The 16,077-nt window shown below is 42.1% G+C and overlaps 2 protein-coding genes and 3 long non-coding RNA genes across 10 annotated transcripts; 2 read left to right on the top strand and 3 right to left on the bottom strand.

Moving 5' to 3' along the window:
- Positions 1-435: 435 nt before the first annotated feature.
- Positions 436-1,950, bottom strand: LOC310724817. Its single transcript, XR_014533174.1, has 3 exons — positions 1,826-1,950; positions 1,294-1,463; positions 436-751 (listed from the first exon to the last, which is right to left on the bottom strand). It is a non-coding gene; the product is annotated as an uncharacterized lncRNA (long non-coding RNA).
- znf451 (zinc finger protein 451) lies at positions 1,320-8,376 on the top strand (the record flags this gene model as incomplete). 6 transcript variants are annotated; one of them, XM_083539161.1, is made up of 14 exons in its annotated part: positions 1,320-1,454; positions 1,801-1,849; positions 1,884-1,967; positions 2,286-2,360; positions 3,402-3,515; positions 3,608-3,722; positions 3,857-4,007; positions 4,608-4,734; positions 4,843-5,002; positions 5,096-5,240; positions 5,406-6,859; positions 7,457-7,519; positions 7,602-7,679; positions 8,200-8,376. In XM_083539161.1, the coding sequence occupies 12 exons, from the start codon at positions 1,890-1,892 to the stop codon at positions 8,238-8,240; spliced, it is 2,601 nt and encodes an 866-aa protein (XP_083395287.1). In that variant the 3' UTR covers positions 8,241-8,376. The 6 variants fall into 6 exon arrangements, with proteins under 6 accessions (XP_083395287.1, XP_083395288.1, XP_083395292.1 ...); XM_083539162.1 differs by lacking the exon at positions 1,320-1,454 and adding an exon at positions 1,512-1,633; XM_083539166.1 differs by lacking the exons at positions 1,320-1,454; positions 2,286-2,360 and adding an exon at positions 1,512-1,633.
- Positions 8,377-8,694: 318 nt separating this feature from the next.
- Positions 8,695-11,160, top strand: bag2 (BCL2 associated athanogene 2). The gene is made up of 3 exons (XM_083539171.1): positions 8,695-9,176; positions 10,310-10,419; positions 10,521-11,160. Exons 1-3 carry the CDS (start codon positions 9,052-9,054, stop codon positions 10,913-10,915), a joined length of 630 nt encoding a protein of 209 aa, XP_083395297.1. The 5' UTR covers positions 8,695-9,051; the 3' UTR covers positions 10,916-11,160.
- Positions 11,161-12,843: 1,683 nt separating this feature from the next.
- On the bottom strand, positions 12,844-14,720 carry LOC310724816. Its single transcript, XR_014533173.1, has 2 exons — positions 14,359-14,720; positions 12,844-14,214 (listed from the first exon to the last, which is right to left on the bottom strand). It is a non-coding gene; the product is annotated as an uncharacterized lncRNA (long non-coding RNA).
- Positions 14,721-15,418: 698 nt separating this feature from the next.
- LOC310724819 lies at positions 15,419-16,066 on the bottom strand. Its single transcript, XR_014533176.1, has 2 exons — positions 15,572-16,066; positions 15,419-15,509 (listed from the first exon to the last, which is right to left on the bottom strand). It is a non-coding gene; the product is annotated as an uncharacterized lncRNA (long non-coding RNA).
- Between the last annotated feature and the right edge of the window lie 11 nt (positions 16,067-16,077).

Genomic DNA, 16,077 nt, shown 5'->3' on the forward strand with positions numbered 1-16,077 from the left:
ATTTAATTGTAATTGATAGAATATTGCAGATGATCTTCTACATAACTATATATCATCTGTACATTTCCTTGTTCCTATATTCATCAAATTGGTCTATGTTTCCGATGTGTATACAGCATGTACAATCAGAATCAGAAATAGATTTATTACCAAGTATGTTTACACACACAAGGAATTTGACTTGGCGACAGGAGCTTTCAGTGCAGGAGAAAGTAAAGACGTTATATAACAAACATGTAAATAAAACAGACAACTAAATAATTTACTATGTACAGAAGTAGAAATATTGTTGAAATGAATGTACAGATGTTATTTACAAGTGTGCACTTTACAAATGGACCATTGAAATTCTATGTATAAATGTGTCAGTAATGATGGACAGTGTGTAGTTATGAATATTTTAATTGTTCATGCTGATTATAGCCTGCGGGATGAGTGAAGATCTTGGAGATTGGGCAATGGGACACCTATAATCCTCTCAGCAGTCCTGACTGTCTGCTGTAGCCCCCTGATGTCTGATTTGGTATTCGAACCAAACCAGACAGTTATAGATGTACACAGGACTGACTCAATGATGGCCGAGTAGAATTGTTTCAGCAGCTCCTGTGGCAGGTTGAGTTTCCTCAGTTGGTGAAGGAAGTACAACATCTGCTGGGCCTTTTCAGCAATGGAGTCAATGTTATTGTCCCACTCAAGGTCCTGAGAGATGGTGGTACCCAAAAACTTCAATGATTCCACTGTCGTTACAGTGCTGTTGATGATGGTGAGTGGGGGGAGTGCTGGGGGATTTCTCATTAAGTTCACGATCATCTCAATGGGTGGGGGTGAGGGTGTTAAGTTGTGATTGCACCAGCTTTACAAATGCTTATATTTACACACAAGGTCACTTCACACTGTTTTTTTTTTTTTATTGAGGTTTAAATCATTGGACTTCTGCATCAGAGCAAAATCTTATATTACAAATGAGGTCTTATCGGACAAATGTCCCCGGATGCAGATTATAACGTGTGATGATTTATGACTTTTCGTTCATGACTCTATAGCTCTCCTATTGCAACCACTCCCCCTTCCGTGACGTCAGTACAACGTAAACACAAATAAAAAACAAATAAAAATATCAAAAATAATAATAATAACTGATAACTGAAAAAAAAAAATTGTTTAGTCGATCAAGGTTCGGTACATTTGAAATTGCTAAATGTTTTATGATTGATTAGCATAAAAAATTAAACCGTTGTTGTTGTTTTTTGTTGTTGTTATTATTTGGTTTTCAAATCAAAACAAACCACTTACTGACTGATTCTCGACCTTTTCAATATGGCGGACGCGCCGACGCTTGCCTTTGAAGTTAGCATTTCCGGGGCAGGAGGTCTTTTACGTTGAGCTCGTGTGCGTTTGCGCGCGCGTGTGTTTTATCTGCACTAGTGGCATCACAACACTGTAAATCACAGCAGGTATGTTTCCTAACACCATAATCATAACCATAATCTTGTGTATAATCTTTATTATACACAACAACCCACGTGATTAGTCTGTTCCTGCACGTGATCATCACGTCTAAGGGTCACTAGTCGGTAATAATAGTTGCAGGCACGAGCTAAGGCAGCTAGCTGACTAGCCAAGCTGATGTTTGGTGAGTTGACACTTCGATGAGATCAGAAATGGCAGGTTTTAGGGTCTAATGTAGTCTAATGTAATGTACATTATTAGCAGGATCTTACCCTGTTATTGCACATTAGTGTCTGACGTGTATGCAGTACGCTGATCCTGTGTTGCTGATGTTTTCCTTTACATTTACAGATCTAAGACTCAGGAACTAACACACACACACACACACACACACACACACACACACACACACACACACACACACACACACACAGAGGACAATGTCTTCTAATGCAGGCACTGAAGACCCAGAGGAGGAGGACGAAGAGGAAGGGGAGGAGGATGTTGAATTTGTGTCTGTAAGTATAACGCAGTAATAAGTATTTCCTTTCCTCCCTTTGCTCCATCATGCTGTGCTCTTTTTTCTGCCAGTCTTTATAACACCCAGGACAGAAAATAATCTCTTTATTCAACCTTTAAATGTAAAAAAAAAAATAAAAAACTAGTCGTAGACTGAACCCCGACAATGATATATATGTGATGATTAGTGGAGCATGGTATCTGTGCAGCTTCTTCTCATTACACAGTCACTGTCAAGGTGCAGCATTATGCAGAGAAATCAGCAAGAAACCCTTTAGAGGAAAATGATGACCATAAATCTGTTCTTCCACCCTCAGGAGGGTCCTCTTAGACCTGTTCTGGAGTGTATAGACTTGCTGAGTGATGGAGAGGACGATGCAGGAGTGTGTACGGTGGGTGTCATGTCATGCATCCAGGGCAGATGGATGGCATACACTGTTGAACCATGTAATTCAGTCTAATTAATCTGATAAATGTATAGAAATATAATATTGGACACGCAGGTGTTAGTAGATGCAGAGTTACAGGTACGTTCTACAGTCTATTGATATGAACAGATTTCTTTTTAGATTCAGATCAGCATTTAAATTTAGATTGTGAATGAGCAACCTGGACAGCATGAGAGTAAAACTCAGACAATATGAGGAAGAAACCCTGAGAGGATGCAGATTACTACACTTACCAGGGAACCCATTGTTCTCAGGTGCTTCTGTCTGAGATGGTTTTGATCAGTACAAGTACACCGATCAGGCATAACATTATGACCGCTTGCCTCGCGTTGTGTTGGTCCCCTTTTGCTGCTAAAACAGTCGTGACCCGTCGATCATCAACAGCATGAAGTTCTTCAGCAGTTTCACCTACAGGAGCTCTTCTGTTGGATCGGAACCACACGGCCCAGCCTTCGCTCCACACGTGCATCAATGAGCCTCGGACCCCCACGACCCTGTCGCAGGTTCAACACTGTTCCTTTATTGGAGCACTTTTGATAGATACTGACCACTGCAGACCAGGAACAGCCCACAAGAGCTGCAGTTTTGGAGACGCTCTGACCCAGACGTCTAGACGTCACAATTTGTCAAACTCACTCAAATCCTTATGCCCATTTTTCCTGCTTCTAACATCAACTTTGAGGACAAACTGTTCACCTGCTGCCTAATAAATAAATCCACACACTAACAGTTGGCATGATGAAGATCATCAGTGTTCTTCACTTCACCACTCATAATGTCATAATGTTATACATGATCAGTGATGTAGAAAAGTAAAGACTGCATACTGTGAATAAGAGATCTGGGAGCAAAAATCTGTTTCCTATCCCCTCATCCGGTTCTACCGATTTCCTAATCTTTAGTAAATTTAACTTTTCAGTGTGTTCAAAACTTTATCTTTCCTTTCTTCATTCCTTGCTCTCCATAAAAACAAAAAAAATCTAGATTGAGGATCAGGTGAACAGACAGAAAGCCCAAGCAGCTTCCACTTTGGACCGATTGGCTCGCCAAGTCGCTGTGGAGAAACAGGAGCGGGCGGAAAAGTGCAAAGCCTTCAAGGTCTGTACTTGTGAATTAAGAAAGGAACATTACTGATCGTTTTTTAAGCCTGCGTGTGTTCAGAAAGGGCCGTGTTTGTATTGACCCTTTAGGAGAAGATGATCTCGCAGCAGGCTCACGGGCGTCGTGAGTTGGCGGTGAGTCGATGCAGCGGCGATGACAGCAGCGATGCCAAACGCTGTGTGGACATCTGGCTGAAAATGCCAGGTCGATATTATTACCTTACATTAGTTTGCACAGAGAAGTGTTGTGTGTCTCGAAGCGCAAAAATCAATATCATGGCGCGATACGTCATGCTGCCGATTTCATTCGCCCGTGACCGAACGTCTTTTTCGGCTCAGGATTAACACCAGGCGTCATCAATACGGGTGGGAGCTGGAGGCACAGATCTGCTCCCAATCCCTCGTTAAGGTCCTCCCCTCAAACCTGCCCTGTCATTAACTGTGGACGGGTTTATGAGAATGTCCCTCTGCTTGAGGGGCACCTTAAAAGGTAAGTGTTAAACTTTTTGTAAGTGTTTACCTGTTGGCTATGAATCATCCTAACACCTGGGTACATCTCGGGATTTCACGTAGGAGTTCAAGATTTGAACATAAGATAAGACAAACCTTTTTTCGTCCCACGGTGGGGAAATGTCCATGTTACAGCAGCACAATAAAGTGCAAATATGAAGCAGAAAGACGGTACAAATATATACAGTATATAAATACATAAAGTTTTCCCATCTCTCATTAGGATACTTTAAGGATTCTTACTATGACGATAGCGATATGTTAAAATTGTAAAAATATAAAATTTACGCACAGCATTTTAATGACAGTATATAATGACAGATAAACCTACTAATTATTATTCTTTAAGACGATGACATCATCATAACTTGAAGCTGATATATATATATATATATATATATATATATATATATATATATATATATATATATATATATATAATATATATTTTAAATGAATCATAGGAATATTTACATTTGACACATGAGGTATTTTTATAAAAATAAAAAAATGGAAGATGAAATATGATAATAGATAAAAAATATGTGTCTGTATGTTGTTGCATTTGTATCTTTTCTAGATTTGACCACTCGCCGTGCGACCCCACTATCGCGCTGAAGGGCAGCCCTGCTTCTGTGCACGCCTGTGTGGCCTGCGGACGTCATTTCGACACCAAAGAACACTGGAGAACGCACCTGGAATCTCAGGTTTTGTTTGTTTATTTTTTTGGTTAAGTATCTCGGTATTTTTTGGCAAAATGTGTTTCCAAATCTCCGCACTGTAGAAGTGACTGTTCTGTATCATTGCTCTTCCAGTTGTCCTCCTCTAATGCTGGTGGTCATGACGGCTCTCAGACCTGCCAGTTGATTGTTTGCTTCGCTTGTCCAGCCTGTTTCCTCCTCTTTAACATCAAGAATGAGTGTCTCCAGCACATGGTGGCCAAAAACCACTTCACTCTGTCTGGCTTTCTACACGGTTAGTGAACATGGTCCACGCTCTAGATTTTTTTTTTTTTTTACGTGGCAAATGGAAATTAACATTAAAACTTTTTTTTCCGCTTTATAACAGAGATGAAGTCATCAGGGCCGATTCCTGTTCCACGATATGCAAAGAACAGACTCATTGCTTTATGTAAAGATGTTGCGTTTCGAGTCAGATGCACGGCTTGTTCAAAGGTGCTCACGTCACACATGGAAGCCAAGGCTCACTTCAAGTAAGCAGGCTGTTGTGTATTTATATAAAATCAGTAGCAAGTAAAAAAACACTTATCTTAAGCATCCTGTTCTAATGTTTAATTGGAAGATTTGTCCCTCATTTAAAAGGTCGGATGAATATAAACATTTCCATTATTTGCTGTATTTGTGTGTCTGTTTCCTAGTGTGCACTGCAGACAGGGTTGTGCGATTGCAGAAGCTGATCAGAGCGTGCCTGAGGTCATGAAGCAAATGACCGGTTTAAGCCAGTGTTCCTCCTGCTTCAAAATCTTCCTCTGCCAAAGACAGCTGGAGGAACACCATGGACAAACGCAGCACGAGGTGGAGATGATCCGAAGCATGGAGCGATCACTGCTTGTTTACAGCAACCACGCCGAAATCCGTAACGCCGCTAAACATGGCAACGCAACCGTATCTTCGGCCCATCGGGACAGACGAGACAAAAACGACCGCCTTTGGTCCCCCGCCAAGCGGCAGAGACTGTCCGGCTCGAGTCCTCCGGCGAAGTGCGCCGTGAACTACGCCTGGTTCTGCGAGTGTGGCCTGCAGTTCCTGGAGGAGGATCAAGCCAGCAAGCATCTTCTCGCATCCAATCAGATCTTTCACAAGTGCGGCGTCTGCGGGAAGCTCATGGGCGAATCGTCCATCACGCGTTTGCACATGAGCAGGTTCCACGGCGGCGCTCATCTGTCCAACTTCCTTTTCCACTGCAGGCTGTGCAAATTAGACATGCCGAGGCTCGAGGACATTCTGACTCATGTCGGTGTTTCCCATCCAGGGCACAGGTACTACGAAGAACGAGAAAAAACCAAAGACGAAATCCCGTCGTCTTCTCAGAAACCGGCCACCAGGGTAGATCACGAGCCGGCTGTTCCCAAGGAACGGTGGCTGTGCCGAATGTGCGAAGACATCTTCGACTCTGAAGCGGCGGTGCTCAAGCACTGCAGCGACATGACCAGTCACAGCTTCCAGAGGTTCGCTTGTGGACACTGTCCGCAGAAGTTCTTCAAAGACTCGACCCTCCGGAGGCACTGCGCTAACGAACACGACAATCAGCTGATCCTGCGCTACTTCTGCGGACTCTGTGACAGCATGCTGTACGATTCGGAGCAGGAGTTCCTGGAGCACTACGCCAGCCTGCACAGCAAGGATTACTACCAGCTTGACCCGACCGAGAACCGAACCACTCGCGTCCCAGGGAGTTCCGACGAAGTACCGACGACAAGCAAAAACCTCGCCCAACTCTGCCCATGCATGGGCTCGCAAAAATCCAAAGAGGAAACCAGGTCCACCTTCACAAGATGCATGAAGCAGCTTTCCATCGAAGGGAAGTGCGGATACGTGTGTCAGCGATGCGCAGCCAAGACCAGCTGTTACGCCGAAATGAAAACGCACATGCACATGAAGCACGAGGCTCTGGGCAAGGACAAACGCTTCGACGTGGTCTGCGAGGCGTGTTCCCAGAGCCACAAGGACGTACCGGGGTTCCACTCACACTTCCACGCCCATCACTGCGCGCTGGAACCGTGCGTGTCCTCGCGACGTGAAGGATCGAGCAAAGACGCTGCTCCGGTCACGAAGATCCTGAACGCAGAGGAAATCTCTGCTGAAAAGAACGGTGAGGGGGGGGGGGGTGCGGTTTTTAGACCCGAGAGGGCTGCAAAGGGGCTTTCAACTTTTCGGGATCATTTACGGAAACTCTGGGGAATATTTGGAAATATTCTAAGTTGGAAACTTACCAGGAATTTATGGAAATTTATTCTAAATTTGGGGAAAAATATATAAATTGCATCAAATACAAAAATAAATATAAATGCATATATTCAACTAAATAGACATTTGTTTGACATTATTTTGTGTGCAGGATTGTAGAAAGTGTGTGTGGTGTAGTACCGCGCACTGCATGTAGGGGGCGTGGCCTCAGCAGCCCTGCAGTAAGTGTGCTGTGTGCATGTGATTGATGAATGTGCAGGAAGAAATTCAACTGAAATCGCATTAAATCTGATCGTTTTAACCAAAATCATCCTGCATGGGTTTTTTTTTTTTTCCAGCTACATTTAATTTCCCAGTTATTAGTGAACCTTCAATTTTGTAAATTCCCATCTTATTCTTATTCATTCCCATGGAAAGTTTCCAATCTTGGAAAATTCCTGGAATTTTCCAACTTTAGGAACGAATGAACACTGTACTCATTTTCCTGTTTGCTTTTTTCCAGCCGAGGAGTTTCAGGATGTTAAGCGAGCCATCGCATCGACCACCGTTTCCAAACAGAAGCAGGGTGAATTCTCGATTTCTGCGTATTTCTTGTCGCAGTTTTCAGCATGCAGACGCACATTTTTACCCATCGTTTGTTTTCTCAGACGACTTCGATGAGGAGATTAAACTGGCTTTGGCTTTAAGCGCAGAAGAAGCGAAGAAGCCGGCAGCGTTTGATCAGGGTGGGTGGAGGTTTTCTCTTTAAACGGTCAATGTGCGTACGGTGGATCGTGTCCGAGTTTGCGTTTGTTAATCCGGCGTTTATATTTTCGCCAGCTTTGCATCTTTGAAATGAAAAGGTACAGCATATCTGGTAAGCTCACACTGGGCAGTAAAAAGGGGAAGGAGTAGATTGGGTGATGAGGAGCACTATTTGAAGTCGCATGTACACTGGTGTGGTGATGGAAACGTCCGATAAGCGCTTTGGATGCAACTGGAAAATGGAGCACTAAGCATTTTTATGGAGAGGCAGTGGCGGAAAGTGCTTTGTGAATCGTTTTCCAGTTTTCAGCTTCTCATTTGTCTAAGCTGAAACATGACCATATTTTCGTCCTTGCTGAGGAAAGACATTTATGTGGTTTGAAGTATAAAAGTATAAAAGTTTCGTACCTCATAGGTTCACCTGTCCTTGTTTGTGTTTTTGCTACATTAATATCTATTTTCCTGTGCTCATTTTCTTCTCCCATTTTTTGAACTTCACAGAAATGGAAGAGGCTTTGAAGAGAAGTCTGGTGGACTTTTGATTAGAAGGTGCACACACACACACACACACACCTTGATGTTTTTTGTTTGTTTTCATGCTGTTCCTCTAGTGACTGTAAGGTGTTCAATATTTTTGTTAATACGTTCTAAAAGAGTAAATAAAGAAAAACAAGCTTATGTGTTTGGCTATTGTTTTTTTTTTTTTTCTTTTCTTTTAACATTTATAATTAACATGATGTTCAACGAAATCTGAGAAATGAAATTGGGACTCAAACGGATCTCCTGCGTTCCTCATGACATGGTTTGACACAAATGTAGAAGGGGTTTCTGATTCAACCCTTTGCTTCATCGTCCTTTAATACGTCCAGCGTTTTCACATCCTGGTCTGTTCTCAGGACAGTTTCCGAAGGTCTCATTGTTCATGGTTTCCTGCATTTGTGGTATATTTGTTGATCACCAGATATTCACATTTGTTCCCTGAACCACTAGACCATCTGTATTACAGTAGAGTGGGTTTCAGGGTGGCGATTTCCTTCACCTCACACAACCACAAGGATTCCTCAGAAGGTTGTTACTAAGAATTCCACCCTTCCTCTAGAACACTCCTCCGGCTTATAGAAAGGAGTGTGAGTTTACCCCGGGGAAGTTCCAGCCCATTTTTGGAGATGTTCCTCAGGGCCGCTGTCCATCAAGGAAACCTCTAGAAAGCTGTGGAGTGAAGACGAGGAGAGAAGAAAAGCGAGCCGCTGCACAAAGTCCACGTAGAGGTTTTTGCGCACTCGGTCGTGCGTAATCGGATACACTCGGACACACACGCGAATACACACGCAGACACACACTCCGAGTGCCATCATGGCTCAGGCGAAAATCAACTCCAGAATGAACACCGACGCGTCCAAAGGCAAATTCAGCAGGTCGGTATCGATGGCGGATCGCTCCATGCGCTTACTGGAGTGTCTGGATGAGATTGAAATAAGGTACGTGGGTCTTTTTTTTTCTATTATTATTCATATCCGTGAAAGACCAGGGCGAGGACTCATCCTGTGGCCGTATAATAAGAAGATGATCCACGCGTGGACGCATCAGGTCTGATTACAAATGCTTTAAATATCCAAAGAAACCCTGTTGAGTAAAAGTGCATGAGTAAAAACATCGACAGCTGGGAAAAAAAAAAGTGCGAGGCTATAAATATCATCTGCAACGCGAGGTGTACTGATGGCACAAGCCTGCAGCTAAGATCCGACCATGAAGTGTTCCACAAAACTGAAGATTCCTTCTAATTCAAGCAGCTTTGGTCTGGTGCTACTCCAGAAAACCTGGGCTGCATGAATTAACTCAGTCATGCTGGTGATCTCCAACAGATCATGGCTTTTAGTTTTATAGGTCTATAAGTTCCTGGACATTTTCTCCTAAGAGCTTTGTTAACTTCTAGAACTTCTGCCAAACTTCGAAAGATAAAACACGTTTTACCATTTGCATGAAATATTTAGGAGAAAAAAAACTAAATTAAAATCTAAGAAGCCTCTAGAAAAAAACAAGAAGGATCGTCTCTGAAGACCATAAAACAAACAAAAAAATACTTGAGTATAGTCCAGCTATTTTCCCCAGTCGTTGAAAGTTCTTACACCATAAACAGCATGTAAGCACCTCAACGCCTCTGCTGATTGCCATGTTGCTTTAGGAGGATAAGAACTTTGTTTTTCAGAACTCAAGTGGAAAACAAACTGGACCACACATGGGAGCAGAACCTGTCAGAGTACCCATAGCTTTGAGGGACACGTGTTCAGCTACGTGCTGAACGTAATTGATTGAATGTCTGGTCCTACTGACAGAACAAAGTTCATGCTGGTTTACAGCCACCATATTGTACGTCAGCAGGAGTTGTATTGAGGTCACGCCCGAAATCCCAAGTGACCCTTACATATTGTTCCGTTCATCCATGTTCAAACATAAAGTTCACTATTGTGTCTTTATATCGAAAACCTGCTGAGAAATGCATTGGGATATGAAACTATTACGCAGAAATGTAATAATTCATGACAACATTTACTGCTTAAATAACGTGTGAAAACAAATGTTTTTAAAAACAAGAACCATGGTGTTGTTTCAGGGTGGAGACACTGAGGGAAGCAGCCACAGCCATGGAGCATGAGAGGGAGTGCTTACTCGAGATGATCCAGTCTATTCAGAACAGCCAGGAAATGAGAACCATTTGTGATGGTAAGCCCACACACACACACACACACACACACACACACACACAAAACTATCTTGTATAAAAGTGCAGACCTGAGACACGTCCTGCTTTTCTGTGTCCCCAGGAGAGCGAGAGGAACTCTCTCTGACCGCGAGTAGACTCATGGGCCGGACGCTGACTGTGTCCGTGTCTGTAGACACCATCCGGAACCCACAGCAGGAAGACGCGCTGAGGACAGCCATGGCAGTCATCGACGAAATCGCTGCCAAAGTCCTGGATGACATGAAGGACGCGAGGAAGAAGCTGCAGGCTCTCCACGCAGCCTGTCTCACCGAAGCACCACTCGTTCCCATCGACCAGAAATTCCAGAGCATCGTGATCAGCTGCGCACTGGAGGACCAGAAGAAAATCAAGCGGCGACTCGAGACGCTCATACGGAACATGGACAACTCGGAGAAAACCATTCGGATCATGGACAGCCAGAAGGTGGACAAGTCCGAAAGTGCAAATGGGAAATGATGACACAGGGTTTGGACGGAACAGGGTGTGGAGCGTCGTGTCTTCACTAATCACTGGGATCAGCACCACGTTTGTACAGTATATGATGTGTTTATAGAACACAGTGTTGTACCACCATTTTTGGACTTTTATAATTACAATACGAGTAACAGATGCACCAAATAAATAATTTATTAAGTCAAGGCAACATTTGTTTCCTCCACTTGACTCATTCTAAATAAGCACCAAATAATGCAGAAGCCTGATTTTATGCTTGGTTTTGAGTCCATCTGTAGTTGAGGCGAGGTAAGGAACGCTTAACGGCTTCCAAACCAAAAACCTTTGGCCTAGGCCACACCCACTTCATATTTACAGTATATCTGAATATACAGTGGATGAAGTACACAAGCAATGTAGTTGAGTTAAAGTAGATCCGCTCGGTAAAACTTGACTCCAGTAAAAAGAGTTCCTTTAAACTTTCATTAGAGTAAAAAGTACACAAGTATTTGTTTTAAATGTACTTAAGTATCCAAAAGTTCAGATTTATTATGACTATAATGTTTCTATTATGGTTTTTGTCACACGATTCTTTATTTAATCAACTCATTTTATGTGAAAAGACTCGAATGTGACTCTCAGCCCACTGATCTATTAATAGAATGATATTAATGACTCAAACACTGATTGATTTCTATTACAATGATCATGAACACAAAACCTTTTCAACGACTTCAAAATAAACGTGTAAACGAGGTCACGTGTGTGGTGTCGAGTTCGAGTCTGGAATTTCTTCATCATTTATTCCTCTGTAAATGTTCTGCTTGATGTTGAACTGATGCTAACTGTATGTTGGTGATCAGTAGATGCACCAAGCGCCAATCAGAACACGTGTAAAACAGAGCGTGCGCTCGATCCTGATTGGTGACTCGCCACGTGTTTCACCGGTTACGAATTTTATCCTCATAAATAAAAAGGAACGACTGATTTCTGCAAAATGTAGTTGAGTCAAAAGTCAAATATTTGACTGAAATGCAGTGAAGGTAAAGTAAAAGTCTCCCCAAATGGAAATACTTCAGTAAAATACAGACACATGAAAAAGCTTCTTAAATACAATAATAAATTATATTACATTTCTTTCTGTCCACCACATGAATGAATGTAGAAACAGTATTATTTACCTCATTATACCCCAAATCTATGGGATGTTGTTTGAGCTGCACGGATTTAAAATGGGCCGAGTCTTCACCATGCTCCAGTGGAATTTTTCATAAAGCTGTTAAGATTGTCGTATGGTATTGAATAATGCTAGTCACGGTATCTAACGCTCAGGAGTGAACGATGGTTCGAGAAGCCGTAGTCAATGGAAATGAGATCGTGGATCAAGAGCTGGACATTGTTGACTAGCGGACGATCGTATAAATATAACACTAGAAAGTGTTTCTAATGAAACACCAACCAACGCCAATCAATATCTCAACCTGAGCCACCTCGTAATGCACCACGCTGTCTGAGATCCTCCAGCACTGCTCCACTGGTACCACCTTCTCTCAGAATGAGAGGTAAGTACACTTCAAGGCTCTTCTATGTTCTGGCACTGAGGTGGTGGAATGAACTTCTCCTAGATGTCCATACAGCGGAGTCCCTGGCGATCTTCAAGTGACAGCTGAAGACCTTCATCTTGCTGAAACACTTAAATTAGCACTTTCCAAGTTTGCTTTGTGGAATTCAAGAGTTATATTTATAGTAAGTTTGTAATCTGGCGTACCAGTGTAGATTTATTCATTGCTAGAGACTCAAAGCACTTTTGTGCGTCGCTCTGGATAAGGGCGTCTGCTAAACGCCGCATATCAATGTATTATCTTCAGTGATTTAGAATTTAGTTTAGACAGCTTTATAGTTTTCCAAAGGTTCATGCTCAAACAATATATAAAACAGCTTAAATGGAGACAGACGGTTAAAATAGATTCTTTATTTGTAAAATGACTACCATCTACCAGAGCAAAGACGTTCATGTACAAAGTGACACCAGATAAGACACGTTCAGAGGAAAAACTTATCACACAAAAGTTTTTAAATAAGATTTCTGTGTAATATTTATAGTGAGTGCAGGAATGCTCGCTAACTTGTACTCGTAATGTAGTTACTATAAAGGCATCATAAACAAACAAAAAAAAACACTAGTTGTAACAGATTAATATATTTCGATATTTTTTTATGTAAGTTTGTGCATTGTGATAAAGTGACCTGGTTTGTTTTTTATTTATTTTTGACAAATAAAGTGCCTTGAATCGATTGTAGCGTAGGCCGAATGCAAAGACCGTAAATGATTTGATTTACAAATTACAGAATTACAAAAGATCGCAACTTGTAAACATCTCGCTGGTCATTGTGGCCAAGTACAGTCCATACACATTCATACACGAGTCAAATGTAAGGCATGCATGTTGTGCATAAATGTAAAGAAAAAAAAAGAAAAAAAGAGAAGGAATAATAATAATAAAAAGGCTGAAAAAGCCTGAGCGATCGAGTGTTTGACATTTTTCCAGGTTCGCTGAGCTGAAATGGACGATTTCTTTATTACCTTAAAAACTGATAAAGATACAATCAAGATTACAAACAAATATGATGTCCTGCAGTAATCACTGTGGTTTGAAGAGAGAGAGAGAAAAAAGCCCCTAGAACACAGAAAAGTGTAAAAGCTTCTCCAAACCTCAATTCAATTCAGTTGCATTCCATCTTATTTCTTCATTCATGATTTTGGATACAAACATCTACTGTATAAACAAGTCCAGAAATGGCTCCAAAATCTGACTTATACAAGACCATGAGCATGTCCAAATTCAGAAAAAGGACGAGATGGATGTCAAACTGGTGCACAGTTTTTGTTCTTTTTGGGAAACCTGAATTACGTGGCCTTAGTTTCAATAAGTTTAATTTCAGTATTAGTGAAATGATGGGAAACTGATAGGAATCTACAGAAAACAGAAAAATTTGATGTTTGTATTTGGGCATCTGAAAGGATGTTTGAAAGAAAGTTTGGTTGTCTTGAAAGGCGTTTGAAAGGACATTTGGGTGTCTGAAAGGGAGTTTGAAAGGAAGTTTGGGTGTCTGAAAGGACATTCGGGAGTCTGAAAGGACGTTTAGGAGTCTGAAATGGCGTTTGAAAGAACGTTTGGGTGTCTGTAAGAACGTCTGAAAGGACGTTTGGGTGTCTGAAAGGACGTTGGGAAGTCTAAAAGGACGTATGAAGGGGCGTTTGAAAGAATGTTTGGGTGTCTGAAAGGACGTGTAAAAAAACGTTCGGGAGTCTAAAAGGACATCTGAAAGGACGTTTGGGTCTGAAAGGGCGTTCGGGAGTCTGAAAGGGCGTTTGAAAGAACAGTTGGGTGTCTGAAAGGACGTTGGGGAGTCTGAAAGGACGTCTGAAGGGGCGTTCGAAAGAATGTTTGGGTGTCTGAAAGGACGTTTAAAAAAACGTTCGGGAGTCTAAAAGGACGTCTGGGTGTCTGAAGGGACGTCGAAAAGGACGTTTGGGTGGAGTTTAGGTGTGTGAAAGGACAGGACTGTTTCTCGACAAAAATCACAGTAAGACATCCATTTTGGGCCCGGAATTGCACAAAGAAGCTCGTTGCAATTGTTCCAACGTCTTAAGGTGGCAGATCATTTAGAACCTTTGCTCTCTGAAGTGCAGCTAAAGGAGCAGCCAGTTTTACACTGGAAATCTTGAAATTAGTGTCTTAGATAACATCTCATTATCCACTTTAATAGGAACATTTACCAATCCGGTGCATCAGCAGTGCAATGCATAAACAGCAGATACTAATCCAAGCATGACACTCGGGGGTGTGACACGCGGGTGACACTCGAGAAATCACAGGAGTCATCGGTTCTGTGCCGCTAATGGAGAGGAACCCGACGTGGCCTCCTGTTACCGCCCATCAACATGTCATGCATTCTGAAATGCTTTTCTGCTCACTGCAGGTGTAAAAAGTGTTCACTGTAGCCCTCCTGTGAGCTCAAACCTGCTGACCATTCTACTCTTCTACACCACTGATGCTCACTGGACTACACTCAAATGTGAACATGAAGTGAAGCTCTTGACCTTGTCCTTCTTCGACATGGTTGCATGATTTAATATTTACATATGTACTGGGGAAACCCAGGAGTGGGAGTGTATTCAAGACTGCATATCAAGTCGCCATAAAGAGCAACCGGAATGAGGTTTTAACAGAAGATCTACAGGAGGTTCCTGTGTTTACAAGCAGCAGAACTACAGTCTTACAGTCTGCTCAGATCCTGTGCTTCCTGTGCGTTCGAGAACTCTAGTGTCGGCCGTGACGAGCTGCAAGTCCATCTTCCAGGAGGTTTTAATCCGATCGCGCTAAAATATATTCGACCGGGCGTGGTCACGTTCTCTGGAGTTAAAATCGTACCAACAATATTTACATTTCTTACAAGTACATAGAGTTTGAAAAACTTCTTTTTTTGGCACTGTGTTAAAGCCGAGGTTTCGAGACGACGGTGTTCGCTTACAAAAATACCTTTTCTTTTTATTAACTGTTACGAATTTATAATAATTTTTATGGAAGGAAAACTGCTTTACGAAATCATATACCTCCACACACACACACACACACACACACACACACACACACACACACACACACACACACACACACACACACACACACACACACACACACACACACACACACACACACACACGACAGAAAACAGTCCAATGCACAAATGGTTAGAGTAAAAATAAACGTTATAAGAATTCTTGTTAGTGTTCGTGTGCATTAGTTACCCTGCTCTACTCCGTATGAAGCGACACACAATCGTACTTCCTGTATTACTGACGTCGCTACTTCAAATTCGTTCTTTCTATTCGAAATATAAAAAAAATCAAAAAATAAGCTTGTAATTCAATTTAAGGGGTCAGAATGAAGGTTATTTTAAGAAAAGCAAAAAGGGACTTTTTAGAGACTTTTGTTAGAAAAAAAGTTTAGATTTGATTAAGCTAGCCATTTGGCTTCATGATCATCATCATCCATACCAAAGGCCCGGTCGAAGTGTACGTACCGGAGCGTCGCAAACCCCAGGGAACACACATTCCCACAGTTCCAGCATTACAATACATTCAACACCTTACTTGACAATAACAAGAGACACGTAACGGA

This window comes from Silurus aristotelis (genome assembly GCF_946808225.1).
Source record: "Silurus aristotelis genome assembly, chromosome: 4".
NCBI classification, from domain to species: domain Eukaryota; kingdom Metazoa; phylum Chordata; class Actinopteri; order Siluriformes; family Siluridae; genus Silurus; species Silurus aristotelis.